This window comes from Anabrus simplex, chromosome 2, assembly GCF_040414725.1.
Source record: "Anabrus simplex isolate iqAnaSimp1 chromosome 2, ASM4041472v1, whole genome shotgun sequence".
In the NCBI taxonomy this organism is placed as follows: Eukaryota; Metazoa; Arthropoda; class Insecta; order Orthoptera; family Tettigoniidae; genus Anabrus; species Anabrus simplex.
Window position 1 is genome coordinate 689716179 of NC_090266.1, and position 27362 is coordinate 689743540.

At 37.3% G+C, this 27362-nt stretch overlaps 1 protein-coding gene across 4 annotated transcripts in view; it reads right to left on the reverse strand.

Annotated features, from left to right (window-relative positions):
* Vinc (vinculin) overlaps nt 1–27362 on the reverse strand; it is a 413074-nt gene that overhangs the window by 53246 nt on the left and 332466 nt on the right. For 3 of the 4 annotated variants that reach the window (XM_067141297.2, XM_067141296.2, XM_067141293.2), the window contains 2 exons: nt 18135–18225; nt 1663–1701 (listed from right to left, as the gene is read on the reverse strand). In XM_067141297.2, the coding sequence (XP_066997398.2) occupies nt 1663–1701; nt 18135–18225 (130 nt within the window). The remainder of the gene's footprint in view (nt 1–1662; nt 1702–18134; nt 18226–27362) is intronic. The other variant, XM_067141295.2, reaches the window with a different exon arrangement.

Genomic DNA, 27362 nt, shown 5'->3' on the forward strand with positions numbered 1-27362 from the left:
CTTTCTGTCCGAGAGTTTCCAAATAAATGTTTCATGCCAGAAATATAATTGTAAAAGCCACAAAATCAGGAACAATGGGGAAAAAATTTAAAATTTTGTTTTAAAGAATCCTTCTTCCCATTCCAGGAAGAGAAATGTTTACTACTGTTAAATTCCTCGACTACTTATAGTGATAAAATTTATCTTGAAGACATTCCTCCAGGCAACAGCATAGAAATTCTCCAGATTCCTCCTGGCACTACAGGGAAAATACAGCCCTTGAATATGTTTTGCTTCTGGCAATGGATGGCTTTGTATTGCTGTTTAACCAACATTGTGCCGGCTTGTAAAGACTTTCAGTTCAATGTTTATCAGAGAAACAGAATACTGAAAATCCAATCCTTCATTCATTTTCAATTTTCTTCCGCATGGTTCAAGGACACTATTAAATATTCATGATTCGCAACCAATTACACAACTGAGAGACCTCCCAAGTTCAAGGTGCCTGTGAAAGATTGCCTTCAAACAAGTAAGGAAAACCATGAAGAACAATGTGGCCTTGAAGTGCATATTCATTGTGCATGTTGCCAAAAGTATTTATATTTTTATCCTGTGATTAATGCACCTAATTTATGTTTCACATGCATTCCCTAACAAAGTGCAAGTGGCACGTGGTAGCCTGCCAGTTCGTTCACTCCCTGCACAACTGCAACTCCACTCCGCTGTGTGCCGAGTGAGCCAGCAAGATACCAGGGTTGTCCAGTAGCTGCGTTGTCACACAGATTTTGTATCAAGATTTCAACACCTTCCAGTTCGAAAGGGCAGCTAAATTTTTGCACATTGCTATTTCATGGTCTCCGCACACTCTCTGCAAAATTTCAATATTTCATTGTCCATTTTGATATAACTGTATGGATAGTTCCCTTTTAAGAACTGTCATAAAAATAATTATATGAACATTTTATTTGGTCTCCAATTTTACCCATTTCAATTTCAATCGACATAGGCTTAGCCATTCTCAAATGTATTTCCTTATTTGAAACACTGCAAAAGGTTAAAAAAATTATTTACACAACTTTAAACGGTTTTTGTCATATCTTTGTATATTTTTTTTTCTTTTCTAAAATATGAGGTACCAGTACTTGGAGTTCCTTGTCTTTTCAACTCACCAATTCAAATAACAGCTAATGGTATGAAAATGGCAGGATTACAGCAAACACCCTGAGAAATATACATAGTAATGTGTTGTAAAGAAATTATCTGCCATTCACACTTCTGCTACCAAGATTTCACATGAATAGTTCACTGCTCCATCATTACAAGCAACCTTACTAATGTAATTTAATTTTGGGCGAACAAATCTAGTACACTTAATGCCAATTTAAACTGCAGAGCAAGGGATAATAGCAATACTGCACAGCAATATCTATCCATTCCATGTTTAAACAATGAAGGCTACTCCAAACTTCAAACACTTTCTAATTATCAGTACAATACCACAAGATGATAAAAAGAACTACACCTTCAATTAGAAAAAAAAAAGTCATGAATGTCACACTACAGTAATTCAACAAACAGCATGGCCAAAACGCCTAATCCCATATATTTACAGCAAACATACAATCAAGCAATTTTATTCTGAATGTCATGCAACATTCATTATTAGTGAAAGCATACTATTACCCCCTTGGACTTCTCCCATATCCATCCTTGGAATGGTTTCTGTTAAAAAAGAAAAGTAAAATACCAGCAATTATAAAGCAGACATTATGTACAGCAGTTAAACTAAAGCCAGAATGGTACAAGCCAGGTCAAAGAAGTTATGGAAAATTTATACAGAAGTCTCTTAGTTACTAATAGTCAACAAAGCAACTGCAAGGAACAGGGATGCTGCTTTGCTAATGACGTCATAGTATAAGCTCCCTTACAGATGAACAATTTTCAGATCCAGTCTTGACATCAGGATGTTTACTATCTTCTAAAGCATTCATTTCACTTCATTCTTTCCCCAACATTTCTTATACAGTTCATTATTCTCCATCATCTTCAATTATCCTGAATATTCCAATCTTCTCTTTTAAAAATTAAAATCAACAGCATACACATTTTGTGAGCATTACATTCACATATCACAGTAATCTCAGGAACCATATGTGGTATTCCAGAGAAGAAAGGTACTACCCAAGCTTTATTATCTATACACTGCAAAAAAGTGTGGAATATCAAGGATGCAATGCAATAATAAATTTACAGAATATACTGTATCACAGCAACATACTGCCTGGAAATGTGAACTTTTACAAACTCAAATGTTTTTCTTCTAATAAATAACAAATACTACACCCATTACAAGCATTAGTAGTGACAGAAGGAACATACGCATGTTCACTAGCGTATTAAACTGTTCATTATAATAATTTTGTGTGGCTATTTCTAGCCGAGTGCAGCCCTTGTAAGGCAGACCCTCCGATGAGGGTGGGCGGCATCTGCCATGTGTAGGTAACTGGGTGTTATTGTGGTAGAGGGTAGTGTTATGCGTGATATGCGAGTTGCAGGGATGTTGGGGACAGCACAAACACCCAGCCCCCGGGCCAATAAAATTAACCAATGAAAGTTAAAATCCCCGACCCGGCCGGGAATCGAACCCGGGACCGTCTGAACCGAAGGCCAGTACGCTGACCATTCAGCCAACGAGTCTGACAACTGTTCATTATGCAGTACTTATAGTAAATTTTATCTAAAGCACAATTGCACTACCACTTTAAAACTTCACAACAGTATCTCAATTCGCAAGAGTCACCATGAACAGAACAGATCTTTGTTGTCAGGTCTTGAGACTTGAGACAGGCACATGTGCGGCAGCCATGCTTGCCCCTTGCTCCCCTTACCCCACATCCACACTACTTCTTGTCAGATGATGATAGTACACTACGAGGTTTGTTCCTCATATGCATCATTTTGTCTTAATTTTGCCATTAACTTTGTTCCATTGATTGCATCAGTAATCCTCCTGATTTTGTATCTGTTATACAGCAAAACCTCTCATTTACAGACATCAGAGGGATGTAACAATTTGTCCTCATCTGAGTGGTGTCCTTTGTTGGGATGGAGGTTGCTCAATTTTATAATAAATTTATAATATCCTTTACTCCTTGAATGAAGTTTATTACTTCAATTATTAAGTGCATCTAAATTTTTAGTCAGAAAGGGGTTAAAGAAGGGAAAAGTATGGCATTTTATACAGCGCTTAAATAATACAGTATGAACTCGAATAACGTGAGCATTGCAAAGCCAGCAATTTTTCTCTTGTCTTTATCATTTTTATGCCTCTGCCTTAATAATGTGGAATACCTGTTACAAAATTATACTTGTTTGTCTCTTTCCTGCACATAATTTATCCGCAAGCACAAGAATACTGCATTCAGTAGTTTTTTTTTTTTACACTCTCAATAACCTTTTTTTTTTTTTCACTGATTGTCAGATATTTATGCTTAAATGCCATGGCATTCGAAACAAAAAGCTGTCAAGTGAGTGAAGAGAAAAACAAAGTTACAGTATGTATTGAACAGACTGCAGTCATAGGACTTCAGATCCATCAGTCAGGCAATATTCTACGACTTTCTTTATTCACCCACTTCCAGCTGATGGTACTGGAGGGCTAGGCAACTGGGTTAGCAGGTACAGTACTGTACTATGTAACCTTTATTGTTTTCTTGTCAAAACTGGATATTTCTGGACAGTCCTCAAAACTATTGTTTTCATTTTTGTAACCCACAGTACAGTGCCTTGGGTCTTGAAATCCCAGTTTTGTATGTAGCCAAGAAATAATGCAGTTTTGGGACTCTCAAAAAACAACCCTTATCTGTATGTGTGTGTATTCATAAACAAAAGTTGATTTTATAATTATTTATATATTGCTTCAGTTGAGATATATCTGACCATATTCAGTTTATGATTGAGCAACAATAGACCGTCAACTTTAAATTAAATGTGGAATATTCAAACTTTTGATGCATGCCCCAAAATGTTTGGAATATTGTAGGATTAGGCACATTATGTGATAGGGCATGTGTAGTCCTGTTGTATACACTTCTTCTTCTTCTTCCACTTTTCCCACATCTGTGGGGTCACGGGTGCAAACTGTGTTGCGCATGTGGATTTATCCCTGTTTTACGACTGGATGCCCTTCCTGATGCCAACCCTAAATGGAGGGATGTAATTATTAAGGCTCACATGTTTAGGAAAAGTTATATTTTTTCTTTGTCTCTGTTCTCTTGCCTAATTGTATTTTGATTCAAATCAGGTGATTATCGTCACAATTAAGTGATTTTTATTTTTCATATACATGCACATTTTGGATATTTGTTGTCATAAAGTCATATTTTGAGATTTTTTCATAGAAACGTCATATTTTGGTCATATTTCAGCAGTTTGATGACAGCTGTAGCTGTGAAAAATCATCAACTTACCGAATGCGAACTAGTATTTACAAAACTGCTTCTCGGTATCACATCTGCAGTTAATACAAGAGGAATACTCTTTGCATAGAATGAAGGTCATAGACCTCACTGAACCTTTTACCCCACCCGCTGTACTCGGCAATAGTGATGGGACATTCGATTCATTTTACTGAATCGATTCATTTGATCCTGTTCATGTTACTGAATCGATACAGTAATCAGATTCACGGCATATTAGAGTCACTGCTCCTACTGCATCTGTGTAGTATGTACTGGTAAGACAGCAGCAACAGCATTCAGTGCTCGCTGCTGCCATCTGGTCTTCATACTATGAAATCCTTTCTTAGAAAAAAATGCTAGTCACTCTAATACATCGAAGGTTTCCGGCGACGCAGGACGGGAAAGGTCTGGGATTAGGAAGGTAGCAGCCATGGGCTTAATTAAGGTACAGTCCCAGCATTTCGTGGTGTGAAAATGGGGAAAATACGGAAAACCATCTTAATGGCTGCCGATAGGATTCGAAACCACCATCCCCCGAATGCAAGCGCAAAGCTATGCGGTACTAACCGCACGTCCAACTCGGTCAGTCATTTTTGTAAATACGTATTTATCTATCAGCAGAGAATTTTTTTAAATCGTCATATTTTGTATAGGCTAACTGAGATGTACAGTATCCCACTGGTTTTCTGATTCAACATACTGTTGGATAAGTTATTGGGTCAGTCGGCTCGCTTACTGTCCACATATGATTGAAGTCTTGTGCAACGATGTGACATATGAACTGAGAGAATACTGAGCCATTCTTCCTAATATAAAACAGGTACTTTTGAGTCGTCATGAGCATGACTCATAGCCATAGGGCAGGCTACAGTCGATTTTAATTAATTGTCAAATGTCAACTAAGTTATAATACTAAGATTCATTAAACTAATAAATAGTATTGAACCGTATCCCGACGGCCCATAAGAGATACTCAGATTATTATTTGACATAATATATAATTTTATTGAAATAAATTTCAGTCATATATGGTAAAAGTAGTGAATCACAGGATAGCTGAGACCGGAAGTCCATGGAGACATCAAGACGCTGGATATTGTGTGATACTTTCTCGGGACCGTGAGAAAGGCTTAGCGTCACCAGGAGTTAGCACATCTCGGCATGTGTAGAAGATGTTGGCCAAGAGAAATATTCAGCCAATGAGAATGCGTGGGTGCGGCAAATATGGAGTCTGGATCGCGCGAAGTCATAATCCCAGGTTAACCAACATGGACAATTGCTTGAAATCAGTTCTGTTACTTGATGGATTTCCACAGGTCGACAAGTGAAATATAATCAGGAGTATGCTATAGAAATAATCTGAAGAAATTTGATGTTATTTGGAGTGTGTTTTATGGTATGTTATAATTAACATCAAGTCATTATAAATGGCAAGCATGCTGATTGGTGGTTTTTCTAAACATGCAGGAATCCCATAGCTACAACGGCGTTAGCCACGCTTCCTTAGCGTCTCAAGCTCTGGAGAGCATCACTCCGATCGTGGAAGTCGACGTGATGTGAACGTTGTTCGGTATTGCTCCGATACTTGTACGTGAGTGTTGCCACGTGGATATATAAATAACAGTGTATGGTTTTAAGACCAATAAACAGTGTTTTCAGTCATGCAGTTGACTGAATTAACTGGTGCAGTGTTAAATTGCCGATTATAGTATGGCGCAAAGTTTACTATAGATAAATAGACAGTAATACTAGCCGCAGACTGGAAAGTGAAGAAGAGACGCTCAGTTGTTTCACATTTTCGTGTCGGTCGCGTTTCGCGAAGAACTTTTGATCCATACCGTGAGCCGCTCTAAATAACTGTATATAGAAACCCTAATTGTTAAATTTCAAGTGTGTGTGTTTATCAGTGTGTTGGTTTAGCTCACAGCTAACAAGGGTTTGTTCGGAACGTGCAGAATTGAGCGATAAAGAGACATTCATCTAAAACCTTCTGTGTTGCAGTGTTCAGGAACTTTCAGCAAGAAGATGGCACCGCCCATGGAAGAAAGAAGATTGTTTCTATGTGTTAAAGCAGTGATCAACATGGAGTAACCACATACCATGGCAAGGATGTGAGCCATTGCCAGTGTCCTGAGAGTCGTCCAAGATAAGACGCATGTTTTTTAAATAGATGGCATGTTATATGGGTTATGATAAAATACAAATGCAGTTTAGTGTAGGGATTTTTCTTTAACATAAATTAAGCCTGACGGCATGTGTTTATTTCACATTTGTAATGTTGTAAATACAGATAAGAGAGGAATGCATGATCTCTATATTTTTATTTTTATTTACGATTAGTTAGATGGGATAGTGAGGGAGTTGTTAGGATTATTTTGTTGTTATATTATGCATGATAATTAGCTTAGTATTATTCTGATTTTTTTTTTTTGTATATTAGAAATAGGAGGATTAGATTGACAAGATCATCCAATTTCCGAGTTAAACACTTGCTACGTTGAAAGTAAATTCAATTTAATTTTGGTCATTTAGGAAGTTAGTAACAGTAACATGCATGACACATGGTATTTCAGAAGCTGACACGTGTGGAGCTGCATAGCAACGTTGAATGAATAGGATCTTCCAATGTAGGTTGGAAACTGTTTCGCACAATGATTTGTACGGGAATCAAACCTGGATTCATAATGGAAAAAGCTGATGAGAATTGTAAGAAATATAAGAGGTTTTAATGCATGCTAATTTATGAAGTTGATTATGCAGGCCGATTGCATGCCTGATGAAGTGAAAGGAATGATGTGCAGTGAATATATCCCTGCTAATGTCTTCTGAGAGAATATTAATTATCAGAATTGACGGAAATTGATGCCAGACCAATGAGTCTGATGTGTGTAATGAATGGTCGAAGCATGCTAGTAGGAAGCACAATTGTATGCGAGTTTCCGTGCAGTCGAGGAAAGATGATATCGCCTCACAGGCTCACTTATTAACCGTGTTTACATAGACAGCGTGAATGAGATGGTATTTCCGTGATACAATCTTGGCGAACAGAAACCAAGCCTCAGTACAGTATTGAGTTCTAACATTTCATTTCAGCCCACAGCATGGCGGGAAATATGTGACGGACGAACACACTCTTGGGTGCGCAAATGCAGCAGAAGAAGGCAATGTTGCCCATTGCTTTCCATATGTTTAATAAAGGATAATAATATGTTTTCTCTTACAGGATGGTGTTTTGTGATATTTCATGTTGTTTGGAAATGTCGTCTTGTTGTTTAATGGGGAACAGCCTGAGTGCTGAGTAATATTGATGGTCAATCTAGTTCTCACTAGATCTTTTGGTGAACCGCGATTCATGTCGAGTCAGTGTAGTATGTAAGTCTTCCTTTTCTTTATCCGATGTAGTTATGTGAGATACTTTGTTTATTTTGTGTTCATTGTAAATATAGCGTAGGGAAATGCCACTAGTATTTTTCATAATTCATATCGTGTTCCATTGCGTCTTAATTTTCCTATTATCGTAATTTTCTTTTATCTTAATTTTCCTTTTAATGTTTAATCTTGCGACTACTCGATAAAATTAAAAACCCGTATCAATGTGATACTTTAAATCATGTTACTCCATGCGAATTGAATACGTATTAGTATACGTGTACGTATACTACTATATAAAATTAAATATGGACAATCAGATGAAGAGTTCACAAGTATTCAATGTTGTGCTTGACATTTCATTTCACATTTAATTCTTTGATTAATTAACGTTTTAATGTCCAGTTCTTTCTTCAATTTTTGAGATTATGTCATTATCGTCTTTATTATTTGATTTACTTGGTTTTCTGTTAGTATGATTCGAGGTTATTTTGTGAATAAACTCATCCTACCCCATATTATTGTTTCTCATTCTAGTTATACCTCCATTTTCCTGTCATTTACTTATAATTAAGTGAGAAACTTAGACTTTTAGCCTGGCCCATCGAAACTAACCCACTTCTCTGCCCAACCCTGAGTTAGTCGGAGGTTTATATAGGAATGGAGGCATCGTCCTAGTGGGTTACTACCCCTGGGTATGGTACAGTATAACCTAATTGCCTACCTACTTACTAGCTACTTTAGAATTATGTTTTGACTACCTTTTTAACACTGCAAATAAATCCATCTATTATTGAAACCTCCCTGTAAGAAGAGGACAGTGAATGCAAGTATTATTTTCAAATGAGCTGAGCTCGAGAGTCCATTAGCATACGATTCTTTCAGTGTACCATGGCTCTGTATGTATTGCTTCAGAGGAAGTTCGGCTCCCCGCCAATGTCCAGTGTGTCTCAAGTATTATTACAATATTATAAGTCCACCTGTTCAATACAATACAATATGATCATATTTCATATGGTATTGTATTGAACAGGTGGACTTATAATATTGTAATAATACTTGAGACATACGTCAACTTCAATACGGAACCAAAATGAGAATAGTTACTTGTAAATGTCCAGTGTACCGATAATGAACCGTGTGTGTGTGTGTGTGTGTGTGTGTGTGTGCGCGTGCGTGTTGTGTGTTTCACTGATCCGTGACTATGTAAGATTCTTTCGGTGTGCCATGGCTCACTGTGTCTCGTTGCAGCAGAAGCTCGGCTCTCCACCAGTGTCCAGTGTGCCGATAAGGAGCCGTGTGTATCTTGTGTCTCACTGAGCCGTGTTTGCGCACGATTCTTTCTGTGTGCCATGATTCACTGTCTCACTGCAGCGGAAGCTCGGCTCCCCGCCAACGTCCAGTGTCCCACTAGTGAGTCGAGAGTGCGCCACTCAGCACTGTCCGCTGGGAGTAAGCTGAATCGTGTGCCGTGAGCTCGCCATTCCTAGTAATTGATTCACTCGGACACTTGATGAATCGATACAGTGCTTCGAATCATGCATTCAGTAGCCAACACTACTCGGCAACCCAGTATCCCAGATATAGACAGAAATAATCCTTTAAAAAACTCATCCTAGCAATGAGCTAATTACTTCTGGCAATCGGTCACTTGTCTTTGTTCAGATATTAGAACCTCGACCTCCTTTCACTTACACAAGCGTCAATTTACAGTGAATCATATCCCAGCACACATTCCAGTATGCCTAAGGAAAGGTCTTCTACTAGTGTTGAGATACAAAGCTTTGTTAAGGAATTTGGAGAAGAATATTTCTGTACAGGCGATTTAGTTCTATTTTGCAAGTTGTGTGAAGTGGAAGTCGTGGCTGAAAAACGTTTTAATGTGCAATAACATTGTAACACGGTAAAACACAGCAGCAATGTCAAACAACAACACATCAATAAGAAGAGGCAGTAACTGATATTCGATAAGGCTGTTAAATCTGCAGCGATAGACAGATGTTCGGATTTTTCAAAGGAACTTTGTGAGATGATGATGTCTGCAAATATTCCTCTAAACAAAGTGAACAGTTCCCATTTCAAGAATTTCCTGAAGAAATACACAAAGAAATCTGTTCCTAGAGAATCAACACTGCGAAAAAACTATTTGTCGCGTTCCTATGAAGATACTCTAAATCGAATAAGACACAGTATAGCAGACAATAAGATTTGAATATCTATCGATGAGATAATGGACACTGCATGTAGATATATACAGAATGTAATTACTGGAACACTCTGTGCTGATTGCACTGGGGATATTTTTCTGCTAACCTCAGAAGTTTTAATGAGAGCAAATCATTCAACGAATGCAATTCTTTTTGATAATGCACTAAAAATGTTGTGAAGGATGAAATTAAGCAGAAAAACATTCTTCTCTTTGTTACTGATGCTGCTCCGTACATGGTGAAAGCTGCTGAAGGCCTCAATATGTTTATCCAAGAATGACTCGCCTCTCTTGCCTTGCGCATGCTCTGCATAGGGTGCAGAAGAAATTTGTGAAAATTTTCCTGAAGTCGATAAATTAATATTTAATGTCAAAAACTTTTTTGAAAGCACCACTGCGGCTTGTGACTTTCAAGGAGTTAGCTCCTTTGACACCACTCCCTCCACAATCTAGTCTTACTAGGTGGGGGACGTGGCTCGATGCTGCTGTGGATTATTGTGAAAACTACTCCACTATTAAAAACACTTAACGGCTTCAAAAAAGATGATGCCTCCTCTAGCAAGATTGGGCAGGAATTGTTTTCCAACAGTTTGTCAGAAACTCTGGCATATATTAAGTCAAACTTTGGAATTATATTGAGTGGAATTACTCATTTAGAAGCTGCTAGCTTAGAAATTTATGTAAGTATTGAAATTGTGAGAAGCGTTGAACTTTCAGTATAACAATCACATTGACTAGCTGGCGACAGTGTAAAATGGAAAATTCAAAATGTGCTTAATCGAAATGAAGGTTTTTGCTGTATGTGCAAGAAAAATGATGTTCTTAGAGCAGAAGGTATCAGTACACTTCAAGATGAGTGCATACTCGACATCAGTGAATGAGCATTATTTAATTATGCACTAATAACGTCTTGTGACAAAGAAAGAAGCTCGTATTTTTACAAGAATGTGTTTGGTGATAATCGGAGGTCTTTGGCGCCTGGTGCTTTGAAGATGAATCTTGTCATACAGTTCAATTCCATCGCGGAGAAGAATGAAAAAGGTATGCGAGTTTGCACTATAGGCCCTGCCGCCCTACCATAATGTATTGAAAGACATCTTACTTAATTAGTTTCATGGTGCTCAATTTAAACTTTAACGCATCTGAATGATATTAATGAAATTTCGGCTTAAATGTTCCAAAATATTTAAAAAATAGATTGATTTCTAGTTTTCTCATATTCAAACCACCAATGCAGGGTACTAACATGTTTTGACTTTTGAAATATAGTGTGATCTGATAATCTTTGCAAACTTAGTACTTTATAGGTATGTATTCACAAATGTTTGATAAGCGATTCAAGGACAACAGACTGTGACTAAATGCTAAACATGTATATTCAGGAAATTAATATTAAAGTAAGGATAAAGAATTTAGTTAACAAATATGTATCAGAGGAATTGCCATTTTGATTTATAATTTATTTTAAAATGGCCACATTTAGATTAATCATTTTTGGGTCATATTTTGTAAATTTTACGCCACATTTGAAGTCATATTTTGACACTTTTCAGGTCATATTTGCTTGCTTATTTGTGCTATTTTAAGGTCTTAAACAGCCAAGCCCGAGTAATTTCTATTGAGTGTTTCTGTGGTGGTTAGTTGTGTAGTGTGTTGTCTGAATATGAAGAGGAAAGTGTTGGAACAAACACAAACACCCAGTCCCCAAACCAGAAGAATAAATCAGATGTGATTAAAATCCCCGACTCGGCCGGGAATCGAACCTGGGGCCCTCTGAACCGAAGGCCTCAACGCTGACAATTCAGCCAAGGAGCCAGACTAGTCTTGTTGTATACACAAGTACTGTAATTCAATTTCTTGTTTACAGTACAGCAGATGTCAATGCCTTTGGTCTGTCTTGAGCAAGGGGTGAAGACTGGTAGTAGCGTATACAGTGCAGTACAAGCTTCAGCTAGTGTTTACTTTTCATGTGCAATGTGTATTTCCCAGTTTAACCAAGCCAGAATTGCAGCATTGATTCAGGGTGAACATACATAAGCAGCAGTGTTATGCTCTGTATGAGACCAAAGTGCAATGTTAAAAACATGGAAAACCATGAAACCAGTGATGTGACTGACAGACCGATGGAAGGTTGGTTGAGGGTGATAATGCCACATCAAGATCGGTACATCTGCACAGCAGCACAGATTAGACCAACTATTAATGCTCAACAATTACGAGATGACTTCTTGAAGGCAGCTGGGATCCGTGTAACTGCACAAACTGTATGCAATTTATTGCATAGTGCCCAGTTAAAATCATTTTGATGGCTTCAACATGTTCCACTAGAGAACTGTCATCATGTTGAGAAGAGAAGATGGGCCATTCAACATTTCAGTTGGATGAATGGTGTCATGTTTGCAAATGAAACATGGATATCACTAAGACTAGATACACGATGATTGTGTGGAGATGTAAAGGACATGGTGGAAAGTAACCAGCATGTTCAATAGCTGCATGCATTTGGAGGTACTGGTGTAATGTTTTGGGATGGGATTCTGTATGGCTATCATACACCTCTGATACCAATTTGAGAGATCTCAACTATCCAGCAGTGTATACTGATGAAATTCTTTGACCATTTGTACAATCATTTAGGGATTAATATAGTGCTGAATTTCTCTTATCGACAACCATGCTTGCCTTAATCGAGGTGCATCAGTGAGGAACTTCACGAGAGAGGTGGGTGTCAACCATATGAAATGGCCAGCAAATTCACTGGACATGAACTGCATTGAGCATACAAGGAATAGGTTGAAGATAGTTGTTTTTATTGTCCGCAACCCCCACAGATACTCCTACATCACATTAGAGTTCCCCATATGGAACCTTCTTCCTCATTACAATGTCAATGTACTGATCACAAGCATGTCACAGTGTATCAGAAACCTGAGCCATGCCAGAGGAGGCCATATACATGGTACTAAGGCAGAGAGAAGATGGGGAAACTTTCACTAATGAAATAAAAATCCACAGCCTGTTTCCAGTCATTTGACCAGGTCAGGAATGGAATGAATGAAGCCCCCATCTAGCGGCAAGGATAGGAAATGTGCCGGTTGCTGAAGACTGTCACACTCCTCTGGGGCAATGATAAATGACTAACAGATGAAATGAAATGTTAAATGGAGTGTGTTGCTGGAATGAAAGATGACAGGGAAAACTGGAGTACCCGGAGAAAAACCTGTCCCGCCTCCACTTTGTCCAGCACAAATCTCACATGGAGAGACCGGGATTTGAACCACGGTATCCAGTGGTGAGAGGCCAGTGTGCTGCCACCTAAGCTACGGAGGCTTTAACCTTAACAAACAAACAAACAAACAAACAAACAAACAAACAAACAAACAAACAAACAAATATTAGCTTTCTGGAGATGCTAAGTTTGAGCCCCAATGTACCTTAATTAAGGCCTCTCCCATCATTGCCATAAGACTTATCTGTGTCAGTAAGATGGTTTTCTGTGGTTTCCCACTTTCACACCAGCAAATAGATTGTAAAAAACAAAACAAAAACAGAGAGAGAGAAGAATTAACACAGAATCATGTATGGTGAAACATTCTTTGCCACAGTGATCCATCTGATGTACCTTCAAGAGGCTGTTCAGTGTAGAAGCTGCTTGAATTGCATTGGTGGGAGCATCCCGACTCATTAAAAATATCATCCAAACCAATGGCCAAAGCCACACATTATCTATGATAAGAAAGAAAGAAAGAAAGAAAGAAAGAAAGAAAGAAAGAAAGAAAGAAAGATATCCATCGATATGCGTAACCTCTCCTTTCCAAGCCACTGTTGGAAATTGTTGCATTAACTCAGCACAAGCTTCGGCACATCCATCCAAATCAGTATCTGTTAAAATACATTAACATTCAATTTTGTGCCAAAATTTTGCTTGCAGGTCCAGTTTCTTGTGTTTTTGCATTGTTGACTCCAGTTTTCCCAACTCAGGAGGGCTTAGTGCAAATCCCGTGCAGAGGAAGACTAGCCAAATGAACACCAATGGGACATAAACACACAGCATTCGGCAGTCATAGACGATGGCTTTACCAACTGAAATAAGGTGATCTTACCATTTCTGCCCTGTTGCCCATGATTTGAGCTACTGGTCTGGCATTATTTTCAGTTTAACTGTACAGCGTGCTAGTTGCCCAATGTGGACTATTCAGACAAATTACCGTATTTACGCGAATAATCCCCTCATTTAAAAAAAAAGAAATTGAGACACGTAATTGGGTGCAGATATTATTTGCGTCAAGGTTGGCAAGTTTCTGATGCTGGATGTTCAGTTACGCTTTGTGTAACCACAGAGGGAAGAAAACTGCCCCCATATGTCATATTTAAATGGAAAACAATTCAGACTTAATTTAAACTGCAGTTACATTTTTAAAAATAGTATTCTACAGAGTAATTTAAATTCAAAATTTCTCCAGGTCATGATAGAATGCGTCTTCCGGACCGTGCAGGGGTAGCTTTCTGCACTTACTTTCACTTCAATGTGTCGACATGGTGTTTCATAGTTGCTATGTTCAAGTGAAAACGTAATTATTTGTATTCAGCGTTTTAAGGAACACCACAATATCATGTAACAGACAATGTGTGGAGAAGCAGAATCCGCAAACACTGGCGATGCCGACAGCTGGAGAAAAAGCGTTGCTCATAATTATAATGAATTTGTAAGCACCGAACAATACTGTCATTGAGAATGAAACTGCATTGCTTTCTTTTTTTTTTTTTTTTCTATGCCTAGCCAAAACAGACGATTTGAAAGGAGATGTACACTGTACCATGTTACAATGCAGATGGAAGCAAAAGACTTCCTCCCCTCGTCATAGGAAAGCTCGATAAGCCACGATGTTTTAAGGGCGTCGGGTACTTTCCGTGCAAGTACAAAGCACCTAAAAAGTACAGTAATCCAAAAAATAAAGCACTTGCGCATGGGAGCCAGCATAATTTGTCCTTGTCTTAGAATAGTGTTTCTTTTTTTATTTCGTTGCGTGAGGTTATGTTTGCCACTGAGTTATCCAAGTGCGTTATTTGAATACTGTAAATGCACCTTGTTGGATACATTTTGGATTTTTTTTTTTCCATGGCAATTGAAAGGTTTAAACTGTGAATCAATGTTAGATGCATGCAGTAACGAGTCTTGAATATTTTGTGACGTGGCAAAGGTTGGCATTTCTAAAGCACGAGTTGGCGGTTAATTCGAAATAACGTAATTCAAAGTCAGATTTTTGCATCCCAAAGAGTTCAAATTAATGAGGTTTTACTTTATAGCAAAACTAACATCAGCATTCGCTGGTGTGTCTGTTTCAAGTGTTTACATTTCACAAAAATAATTATCCACCACCAGTCGTGTTAATATCCGAGTAAAAAGAGACCGTTAGTGAAAGTGTTTTAGATGTGAAGTGTGATGAATTTGTAATTTAGGAGAGGATTCTAGTGATGCAAGAGAAAATGAATCTTCCAATCTACAGGGAATCGAGCCTATTGAAAGTTCAGATTAATGAAATACCTAGGCCTACTTGGTCAGGATTCTAGTGATGCAAGAGACAACGAATCTTCCGTTCTACAGGGAATCGAGCCTATTGCAAGTTCAGATTAATGAAATACCTAGGCCTACTTGCTAATTTTCATGGCAGATACATTTTATGGCAGTGATAATGTATTTTTATCATCTCAAATATGTTCAGGCAAAGCAGATATATCCGTAAATTTACATGTTCATACTTGCGTAAAGACCACGTGGACCTCACGAAGTGATATGAAATGTTTATATGTGCCTACTTTACTCCTTCAATGGAAGGAATTTTAGTTCATGTAATTTTTTCAAAATGATCCTTCCTAAAATTAGGGTGCGGGGATTATTCGGCAGCAGGGATTATTTGCACAAATACGGTATATTTGAATACTTACACTTAAATGCAACCTAGTTAATATATACAAACCTTACATAAGAACACACTGGTGACTACTTCTTAAGTGAGATTTCCATCCTTAATTAAGAGACACATCAAAGTCTGACATGGTCATACTCGACCTGTACTTACTACCACTACCTTGGTACAAAGAAAGCAGGCGTGCCTGGGTGGATTTGTCAGTAGCAACATTACTGTACTGTTGAAATGGAAACATTGTCTCACCTGATACCTAGGGATATGAGTATGACCCCACTCTAAGATAAAACACATACTGGCAGTTCTTGCATTGCACTTTGTCCCTTCACAATTCCATAGCAGAGCATAACATAGCATAGCATAGAATTAGTACATTATAGGATAGCATAGTGTAGCAATGTACAGCAGCAAATCACTGAATATCTCATAAACTTACATAATGACATTTTCTGGGGTCACTGCTTTACACCGCAAGAAGTACAATGTACTTAACACCCAGGTCATACACTATCTTAACTTCAATCTTTGAACTAATGGTTAATCACCCAAAGAAGGCTATTGAGAAAAGCCTGATTTTGCTCGATGGCTGCCAATGGCCTTACTGTCAGGCTCCATAAAGCAATTGCCAGCAAAATAATCTTAACAGTATAATTTAATTTTTTTTTAAATAAGTGCTAATTCGATCTATTCACCCTACATCCCTATGTATCTAGTAGACAAGAATCGCAACATACAAAATGGAAAACTAACTATACTGCAAACGGTTGAATAAATGAGGAACTAATTTCCTACTTGACTACTTTCACCTCTCCCAAGTTGTGGGAACATATCTTAAATTTCTATTATGCACGATTCTGGCTGCTGCTGTTTATTCATGTTATGGGCTTAGGATATCCTTTGCCATCAGGTCCATGTACTCATGGATGTATAAATTGCCTGACAGCCTGAGTACTGTGGAATCTGTGGTCCCTGTGTAATTTAAAAATTTTGCCTTAAATTAAGGAGAGGTGCCCCTGGATTTGAATGATGAACAATACCAGCATTTTAAGTAGTTGGGTTTTGAAACTTTGGATCTCCAAACAGAGAAGCTTTCCAGACCTACTGTATGATATGAATTAATGCACTGAAGTTTAGTTACAATATTCTGTAGAAGTACTGGAAGTATAAGCCCACTAATTACTAAACATTTCTTTAGCTTCACCCAATATAATGCAACTATTAATAAAATAAAACATTTCCGAGGTTTATCAACACTCGCTCCCGAAAAGAACTGCTAAAACAGTATCTTCTTCATGTCTTGGATTACAGCTCCTAATCACCTTTGTAGTTTAATTATGGTTCAGTAGGACTGAGAAGTAGCATTATTCAGAGATTAATGGTTTGAATTCCCTTAGGCTTTTTGTCACTCACTTCAGGAAAATCTATCGTAGAAGCTTATTTTAAGTCCAAGGACAGCTGTCCCAAACCTATGCCCAAATTCTGAAAATTTACACACACCGCTCAAATTCCTCAGTATAACACTGCCAATCAGATAACTTCTACACACTGATGTATATGGGGATGATAAACAAATACATTTGATTCCTTGTTACAAAAGACAAATCACCATCATTTCCAATAAAAGCTAACAAAATTGCAGATACCAAATAATGAGCATCTAACAACTTTCACACACAGTTAAACATAGAGAGCTGATGATAGTTTACTTCCTAACTCTTAAAATAAACCCCCACCAACTGATGGCAGTACAGTAGTTCTCCCCTTCATTGAGGGATAAATTAGGGAAATTAATTAAATTACGTAATCTGTAAAAAAAAAAGAAAAGATATTTAAGCCCATTAGCTAAATAGCGATTACATAACAAAGATTGTTTTTTTTTTGTAAGAAAAATAAAAATACAAAAATGAAATTACTGCTATAATACTTTCAAAAATATTCTGACAATTTCTCTTAAAACATTTTCTTTTGCATAAATGAGAAATGGAAACTAGCAGCTTTTAAAAGCGATATGAAAGAATATAGGACTCAGTGATATCAATGAAAAAATAAAAATAAAATATTGCAACGGTTACCATTAATGTTGTCGTCAAAGATTCTGCTTCGAAAGCATTAAATAAATTTATTTCTTGAGCACATAGTTGATTACTGTTTAGTAAGAAATTCCAGAGCAGCAGAAAATAAAGCTTCACCTACCTTGAGCACCCAGCATTGTAGCCTTAACAGTGGACAGAATCTTCAGCTGTGTGCCAATTGTAGGAATCCGTTCACATACTTGAAGTAAGTTCTGATAGAAAAGAAACATCAAAATACTTTAATACATATCATGGACAGAGGAAGAATGTTAAGCAAGTAGGTAACAGTATCCGAATTATGTTTCCATTTTCCTAAATATAGTGAGACATTGTGTAATAATAATAATAATAATAATAATAATAATAATAATAATAATAATAATAATACAGCAAACAATATATACACAGCGTGGTAGAAGGGAGATCACTAATCCACATATTTTCTGAGGCAAGCTTCCAAGTTCCAAATTAAGTGCCTTCCGTTTCATCATTCTATGTTATGAAAATCATCTTTGAAATGTTATTCAATCTTATGTAGGTATTACAAGGTAATACCCATTAATAGTAGACAGGAACTTTAACACAGCACACAATATTTTTTGAGGTTTCAGTTTTGATTGGGAACCTGACCTGTACTTGACTATGTTCTGATGTAGGAGAAATACAAATGGTCATGATATTTTCTTTTTATTATACACTAACAAGAACTGCTTCAATTAGAAGTTTAAGCTCACGCTGTGGTGATGACTTGTACTTACAAAATTTGGAAAATGAACTGGTCTATACCGATAAGAAATATAGAAGTTTTGGTCTGTTTCATGCCACATGGGCAGCAGTTTATAGACATATGCAAGAAATTTTAAAATACAAATAATGGCTACATTAAAGAAAATAGAATCTGCTTGCAGTATCTGCTGGGTGGATTGAGTAGCTCAGTAGTTGCTGCTGTTGGTCCCAAGCCCAGAAAAAAAGAGGGGGGTTGGCTTAAAGCCATAAAATTACACCCAGTAAATAAACGAAAACCAAACCAAACCCCATGGCATTACAGCCCTTGAAGGGCCTTGGCCTACCAAGTGACCGCTGCTCAGCCTGAAGGCCTGCAGATTACGAGGTGTTGTATGGTCAGCACAACAAATCCTCACGGCCGTTATTCTTGGCTTTATAGACCGGGGCTGCTATCTCACCGACAGATAGCTCCTCAATTCTAATCACGTAGGCTGAGTGGACCTCAAACCAGCCCTCAGGTACAGGTAAAAATCCCTGACCTGGCCGGGAATCAAACCCGGGGCCTCCGGGTAAGAGGCAGACATGCTACCCCTACACCATGGGGCCGGCACTAGAAAATAAACATCTTGAGGCAATAAAAGGCTCGACGGTTCCACATGTTCCCAACAGCGTCTGTTTTACATGTTAGTGGTGGCTGAATAAATATCCTCTGCGGCTAACAACCATAGTTGTAAATCGGAGCTTGCTCCACTTAAGATTTATAACCTTAGTCAGATATGGGAAAGTTTTTTAGTAAAAAAATTCCACCGTCCAACCCCTTAAGGATGGAGAAGACTACATCGGATTCGCTGGGTAGTTGTCTAAAAGACAAGACTGGGCAAGTTGGCCGTGCGGTTAGGAGCGTGCGGCTGTGAGCTTGCATCCGGAGGATAGTGGGTTCGAATCCCACTGTCGGCAGCCCTGAAGATCGTTTTCCGTGGTTTCCCATTTTCACACCAGGCATATGCTGGGACTGTACCTTAATTAAGGCAACGGCTGCTTCCTTCCCACTCCTAGTCCTTTTCTGTCCCATCATCGCCATAAGACCTATCTGTGTCAGTGTGACATGAAGCCACTAGCAAAATAAAAGACAAGAATGAATTTGAACACTCAAAAATACATACATATAACCAAACATACAAACATAGAATCAAACATAAGCATATTAACTACATTGCGACGCATAATATGAACTCCTTATTGAAAACTGGAAAGCTCAAGAACTTTACGGATGAATTAGATAGGCAAAATATTCTTCTGGTAGGGCTCCAAGAAATGAGAAATTTAACAGAAGATCCGTTTGAATCTCAAGGTTATTGAGTATACAATGGGAAGCCAGGCCAAAGCGTCATGAAACATTGCCCGCAATTTGGTACAGGATTTATAGTAACTTTGAAAATAATAGATCCTCTAATAGATTTTAAAGCCATCTCACTGAGAATTTCAATTCTAACTTTACAAACCACAAAGAAACTTTACACCATCATAAATGTTCAATGCCCCTACTGATGAAAAAAAAAATTCCTAACAAAAACTCCGCAAGAAGTCGATAATTTCTGGGATCTCCTTGATCAGACAATGAATAAAATAAATATGAATAACATCAAGATCCTTATAGGGGACTTTAACGCTCAACTGGGTAAGGAAAAGAAGTATCGAGATGTAGTAGGAAAGTCGGCTCCTCCTAAATACTAACAGAAATGGCCAAAAACTCATAGAAATTTGCAGAACCCATGGGATCTCCAAATCTACATGTTTTAAAAGAAAACTACACAAACTTAAAACTTGGAAACATCCTGATTGGACAAAAGGAGAATGGCAGCTGGACTACATATGTATGGACAATTTTTTTCACAAGGAAATCCATAATGTCAAAGTTCTAAGAGAATGGACACTGGTTCAGATCATTACTTAACTAAAATCAAGATTAAATTTATTCCATTGAAGAAAAAGACAAAATAGAGTTGGAGAGAAAAGGTCATACGACTATCATCAGTTAATCCAGAATGCCCAATATTGACAAAGAACAGGAACTACATGACTAACAGACCATTTAGATGACCTAATACCAATTCTTAAACAGAATGCAGAAGATCTAGCTCCATTAAATCCAAGGAAAAACATGCCTGGTGGATCTCTGATTGTGATAAAATGCATGAAGAAAGACATCAAGCTTGGTTGAAATTTCAAGCCCACAAAACAAAAGAAAACACCATGAACCTCGAGAATGCCAGAAAAGAATTCACCCAAACAATTAGAAGAATTAAGAGAAAATATCTAAAAGATGTAATAAACTCTATGGAGGAAACTTATTACAAAACCAATTCTAGAGATTATTACAAAGCCTTTGATAAACAATTGCAATAATACAACCCCCCCCCCCCTCACATTATTGTTGAAAAAGAAAAAAAGATGGAAAAATAGTGCATAGCAATAAGAAAAATGCAGAAATCATGGCGGAAGCATTTAACAAGCTCTTGAACAGTGATAAACCTGAAAAGCTCTTATTAATTAATACACATACCCCGATAAAAACTAAACCAGAAAATATAAATCCACCTACAGCAAAAGAAGTTGAAACAGTGCTTAAAGAAATGAAGAACTACAAAGCATGCAGAGAAGACCAGGTTTTTGCAGCGATGTGGAAATATGCCGGCAGTGCAACTCAGGCATCCCTCCATACGATATTACAGAAGATTTGGATATAAGAAAAATTTCCAGAACAATGGACAACAGCTATAATTAATCCAATTCATAAGAAAGGTGAAAGAAGTAATCCAAACAACTAGAGAGGTATTTCCATCCTTGACTGCATGTATAAGATTTTCTCTAAGATATTATATAATCGGATCAAAGAACAACTTGATCAAGAGTTAGGTGAATACCAGGGAGGCTTCAGACCTTGGATTAGCTGCTCTGCACAAACAATAACTTTGAAGCCAGTCATGGCATATTACAGAAAACTAAACAAGCCCGTTTCAATAACGTTTATAGATTTCAAGAAAGCTTACGACTCCTGCCATTATTAAAAATTTTAAGACATTTTGGATTTCACCCAAAGCTAATCAAATTTGATTGAACTTACTCTAACTCATACAATTTCTAAAATTAAGTTCAGAGGAGAAATTTCTGAACCATTCATGGTAACAACTGATTTAAGACTTTTTTTTTTTTTTTTTTTTTGCTAGGGGGTTTACGTCGCACCGACACAGATAGGTCTTATGGCGACGATGGGATAGGAAAGGCCTAGGAGTTGGAAGGAAGCGGCCGTTGCCTTAATTAAGGTACAGCCCCAGCATTTGCCTGGTGTGAAAATGGGAAACCACGGAAAACCATTTTCAGGGCTGCCGATAGTGGGATTCGAACCTACTATCTCCCGGATGCAAGCTCACAGCCGCGCGCCTCTGCACGCACGACCAACTCGCCCGGTGATTTAAGACAGGGTGACTGTCACCTCTTCTTTTTAACTATGCACTGGAGTACGTTATGAGGGAATGGTACAAGAACTCAAAAAATATAAAAATTGCAACCCAGAAGGATAACATACATTTCAAGTGTCTAGAATTTGTTGATGATCTAGCACTTCTGGCCGATGATATTCAGGAAACAAAACAACAAATAAAATCTTTACAGGAAATAGCTCAAAGTATTGGTCTGAAAATTTAATTTGAAAGAACAGAAATTATGCTAACTCAACTTCTGCTTGCAAACAAAATTAAGCTGGGAGACCAAGAAATAAAAACTGTAGAAAAATTTAAATATTTAGGTGAAATAATCACATATAACCTGAACGAGAAACCAGCATGGCAAAATAGAATAGATAAACTGGTTACAGCACAGCATGTTACCAAGAATACATATAATAAAAAAAAAAAGTGTCTCTCAATAGCAACCAAACTGAAGCACTACACCCAGCCACAAATTACATATGCATGTGAAACATTATTCAAAACAACAAACACAGTTGCAATAGATAGAGTACTCCAGTTAGAAAGGAGAATAGTGAGAACATGTTTAAATAAAAATTATCAAGTAAATGGAGTCTGGAGACTAGCTTCCAATGAGATAGTTTATAAAGAAATAGAACCTGTGACTAGCATAATGAAAAAGAAATGAATATCATTCTTTGGGCATCTAATACGGTCACCAGAAAGTAGAATCAGTAGAAAAATAATAGAAAAATTATGGAAGAGTAAGAGTAAGAATAATATCAGATGGATCATAGAACTTAAAGAAGACACTCAACATATTGAAAGATAAACACACTAGACTGCAGACAAAAATCAACAAGCAGAGAATAGGAAGAGTGATTCCAGAAGCAGAAAGAAAATTACTTTCGAAAGGATGAAACCGTACTGGGCTGACAAAAAGAAGAAAAACCTTCATAAACCTAGTAGTCCTATGTTGGCTAAAAAACTGAAATAATAAATAAATAATAATTAAACTAGAAATTTAAAACAAGAAAGTCCTTCATGTATGCAAGCTCTGTGCACAGACATGAATGACCAGGTCATATCCAAAGTAAACGACTTCCTAAACATGTGAAGATCCGACAGAAATAGAAACTATCCAATGCAAAATTACAGTTGTAGACAAGGTTACCACACACGGGAAACATATCAGACTCTTCCAGGAATATACACCAGCGAACTAATAGTCAAAAGACATTCCATGCAGAAGAGAGACAGTATATCAAATGACTGTAAATGTGTGTTCTGTCCGCTCTGTGTGCAGAATGTCTCAGGATAAAACCTTTTTCGGCATTGCTACATAAAACCTCGAAACATAGCACATGTCCTAGCTGCCTGTCCCTATCAGGAGGTGGTGGTGAGTCACCATCATCATACATTATGGCTCATGACTATAAAGTCTTAGAAATTATGGTTTTACAGTACATGATGATGATGATGATGATGATGATGATGATGCTTGCTGTTTAAAGGGGCCTAACATCTAAGGCCATTGGCCCCTAATGGTACGAGATGGACGACATGAGATGATAAGTAAAACCTTAAAAGGTATCCACTGACTAGAGTTTAAAATAAATGGTGATGGGAAATGATTACGAGGTTAAAACAATCAGTGGATTTAATTCGCAATGCCTTATTTTCTAATAAGGTAAGGTAAGGGTTATTCTGCCCGAAGGCAGGTCTGAACCTCCGCAGAAGTGTTCCTGAGCCGGAGTTTACGTGCGGTAGGGTGGCCAGTTCCTTTCCGCTCCTCCATTCCCTTACCCCCCACCAACAGCGCGTGGCAACCCATCCAACTCCTGACCACACCCAATGTTGCTTAACTTCGGAGATCTCACAGGATTCGGTGTTTCAACACGGCTACGGCCATTGGCTTTTCTAATAAAAGAATAGAAAATAGAGGTGATAATGGAATGAGGTATTGCCTGGACATTCAAATATATATTGTGACATTTTAGGTTTATTGTAATTGGCAGTGAATTTTATGTGACGGGACTATACGCCACATGTTCCACGCCGAGTGCTCACCGGTGCAATCAAAGGGGTAACTTTCTTTTTTTCTCTTTAAATAACCCACTGAGGGGTGGAGACCAATGTTATAACTGCGAGAGGAGACGGATAAATCTATTAATACTGCTGGACTCTCCATCCACGAGAAACATTACAATTAAAACTTTCCGTCATATCAAAACTTCAGATTCGGCGTCTTAACATTCATTCTCCAACGAGCATGTATAAAAGATTTGATGACATATTTTAGGAAGATATACATAATAACATCTATATATATAAAATAACTTGTCCTGACTGACTGACTGACTGACTGACTGACTGACTGATTCATCATCGCCGAGCAAAAACTACCGGACATAAAGAAATGAAATTTTGGGGATATATTCATATTAAGATGTAGGTGCTCGCTAAGAGAGGATTTTTGGATATTCCGTCGCTAAGGGGGTGAAAAGGGGGGGTGAAATTTTAAAAAGAGTGTATCTATATCTCAAAACTTTAAAAGTTTACAGATGTAAAAATTGGTATTTAGAATCTTCTTTTAAAATAAGGATACACGTATTTTTTTGTTTTCTGAAAACCCCAATAGGAGGGGTGAAAAAGGGTGAAAATGGGGGAAAATGGATTGAATGCCTTCAATCAGAATACCGGTACTTATATCTCAGAAACTGAAGATATTACAGACCTGAAAATTGGTACATTTGATCTCTTTTAAAAATAAAGAAGCACGTATTTTTTTGTTTTTGGAAAACTCAATTAATGGAAGGGTGAAAAGGGGGTAAATTTTTAAAATGAGTGAATCTATATCTCCAAACTTTTAAAGTTAGCAGATGTAAAAACTGGTATTTAGAATCTTCATTAAAAATAAAGAAACACGTATTTTTTTGTTTTCGGAAAATCGCAATAGAGGAGTGAAAAGGGGCGGAAAAAGGGTTGAATGCCTTTAATGAGGCTACTTATATCTCAGAAACTGAAGATATTACAGACCTGAAAATCGGTGTTTGGGATCTCCTTTAAAAATAAAGAAACACGTCTCTTTTTGTATCTGGAAGATCCAATTAAGGGAGGGGGTGAAAAGGGGGTAATATTTTAAAATGAGTGTATCTGTATCTCAAAACTTTTAAAGGTTATAGATGTGAAAATTGGTATTTAGAATCTCCTTTAAAAATAAAGAAACACGTATATTTTGTTTTCGGAAAATCCTAATAGGAAGGGTGGAAAAGGTTGAAGGAGGGGTCGAATGCCTTTCATGAGTCTACTTATATTTCAGAACCTGAAGATATTACAGACCTGAAAATTGGTGTTTGGGATCTTCTTTAAAAAAGTAACACGTATTTTTTTGTTTTAGGAAAATCCAATTAATGGGGGGGGGGGGGGTGAAAAGGGGGTGATTTTTTAAAATTTGTGTATCTATATCTCAAAACTTTTAAAGTTTATAGATGTAAAATTGGTATTTAGAATCTCCTTTAAAAATAAAGAAACACGTATTCTTTTGTTTTCAGAAAATCCCAATAGGAAGGGTGTAAAAGGGTGAATAATGGGTTGAATGCCTTTAACGAGGCTACTTATATTTCAAAACCTGAAGATATTACAGACCTGAAAATTGGTATTTGGGATCTACTTAAAGAAACACGTATTTTTTAGTTTTTGGAAAATCCAAATATTGGGGGGGGGGGGTGAAAAGGGGGGTGAATTTTTTTAAAATGAGTGTGTCTACATCTTAAAACTTTAAAATTTACAGATGTAAAAATTGGTAGTTAGAATCTCCTCTAAAAATAAAGGAACACGTATTTTTGTTTCCTGTAAATCCCAATAGGAGGGGTGTAAAAGGGTGAAAAATGGGTTGAATGCCTTTAATGAGGATACATATATGTCAGAAACGAAATATATTACAGAACAGAAAATTTGTATATGGGATCTCCTTTAAAAATAAAGAAACACGTATTTTTTAGTTTTTGGAAAATCCAATTAATGGCGGTTAAACAGGAGTGACAAATTGGGGTGAATTTTTTGAAAGACTATATCTACAGAATATCTTGGAAACGTAAAATGTTACAGGCGTAAAAAGTGGGTGTTTGGAATCTCCTGTAAATGTAAAGAAACATAGGTGATTTGTTTTTGGAAACTCCACTTAAGGGCAACTCCAAAGGGGTGAAATTTTAAAATGAGAACTTTTACAGTATATCTAAAAAACTTAACATGTTACAGATGTGAAAAATGGTATTTTTTATCTCTATTAAACATAAAGAAATGTGTATTTTTAGTTTTCGGAAATATCACTTGGGTGGAGGGGGGGGGGGGGGGGCGTAAAAGTGACTGAAAATGGTGTTGAATTCTTTTAATTAGGCTACTGATATATCAAAAATGAAGATGTTACAGACGTGAAATTTGATATTTTCAATCTGCTTTAAAAGTAAAGAAACACGTATTCTCTTAAAATCCCATGAAGCGGGGTGTGGGGGTGAAAGAATTGAAAAATTAATTGGCTTAATTGTATGAAAATACATACATCTAATAAAAACTAAGGTTGTTACAGACTTGAAAATTCGTATTTGGATCTCCTTTAAAAACAAAGAAAAACGCGTTTTGGGCGGGAAACCATCTTGGAGGGCGGGAGTGTAAAGGAGTTGAATTCCTTTCATGTGGACACATAAATCAAAAACTGAAGAAGTTAGAGTCGTGATAATTGGTATTTAGAAGATCCTTTACTATTAAAGAAACAAGTATTTTTTGCGGGAAAGTTCACTTAGTGGGGGGGAGTAGTGTGAAATGAAGTGAAAAAAGTAAATTACTTTTATGGGGATACTTATATCTCAAAACTGAATGTAATAGACGTGAACATTGGTGTTTGGAATCTCCCTTAAACATAAAGAAACAAGCCTTCTTTTAATTTCTTTTTGGGGGGGGGGGGGGGGAGGCGGTAAATAAACTTAACGGCGGTGGGGTGTAGAAGGAGGTGAGACCAATTGATTTTCCTGTTATTAATGTACTTATAAGGATCCTCCGTTGCTCAGGCGGCAGTGCGCCGGCCTCTCACAGCTGGGTTCCGTGGTTCAAATCCCGGTCACTCCATGTGACATTCGTGCTGGACAAAACGGAGGCGG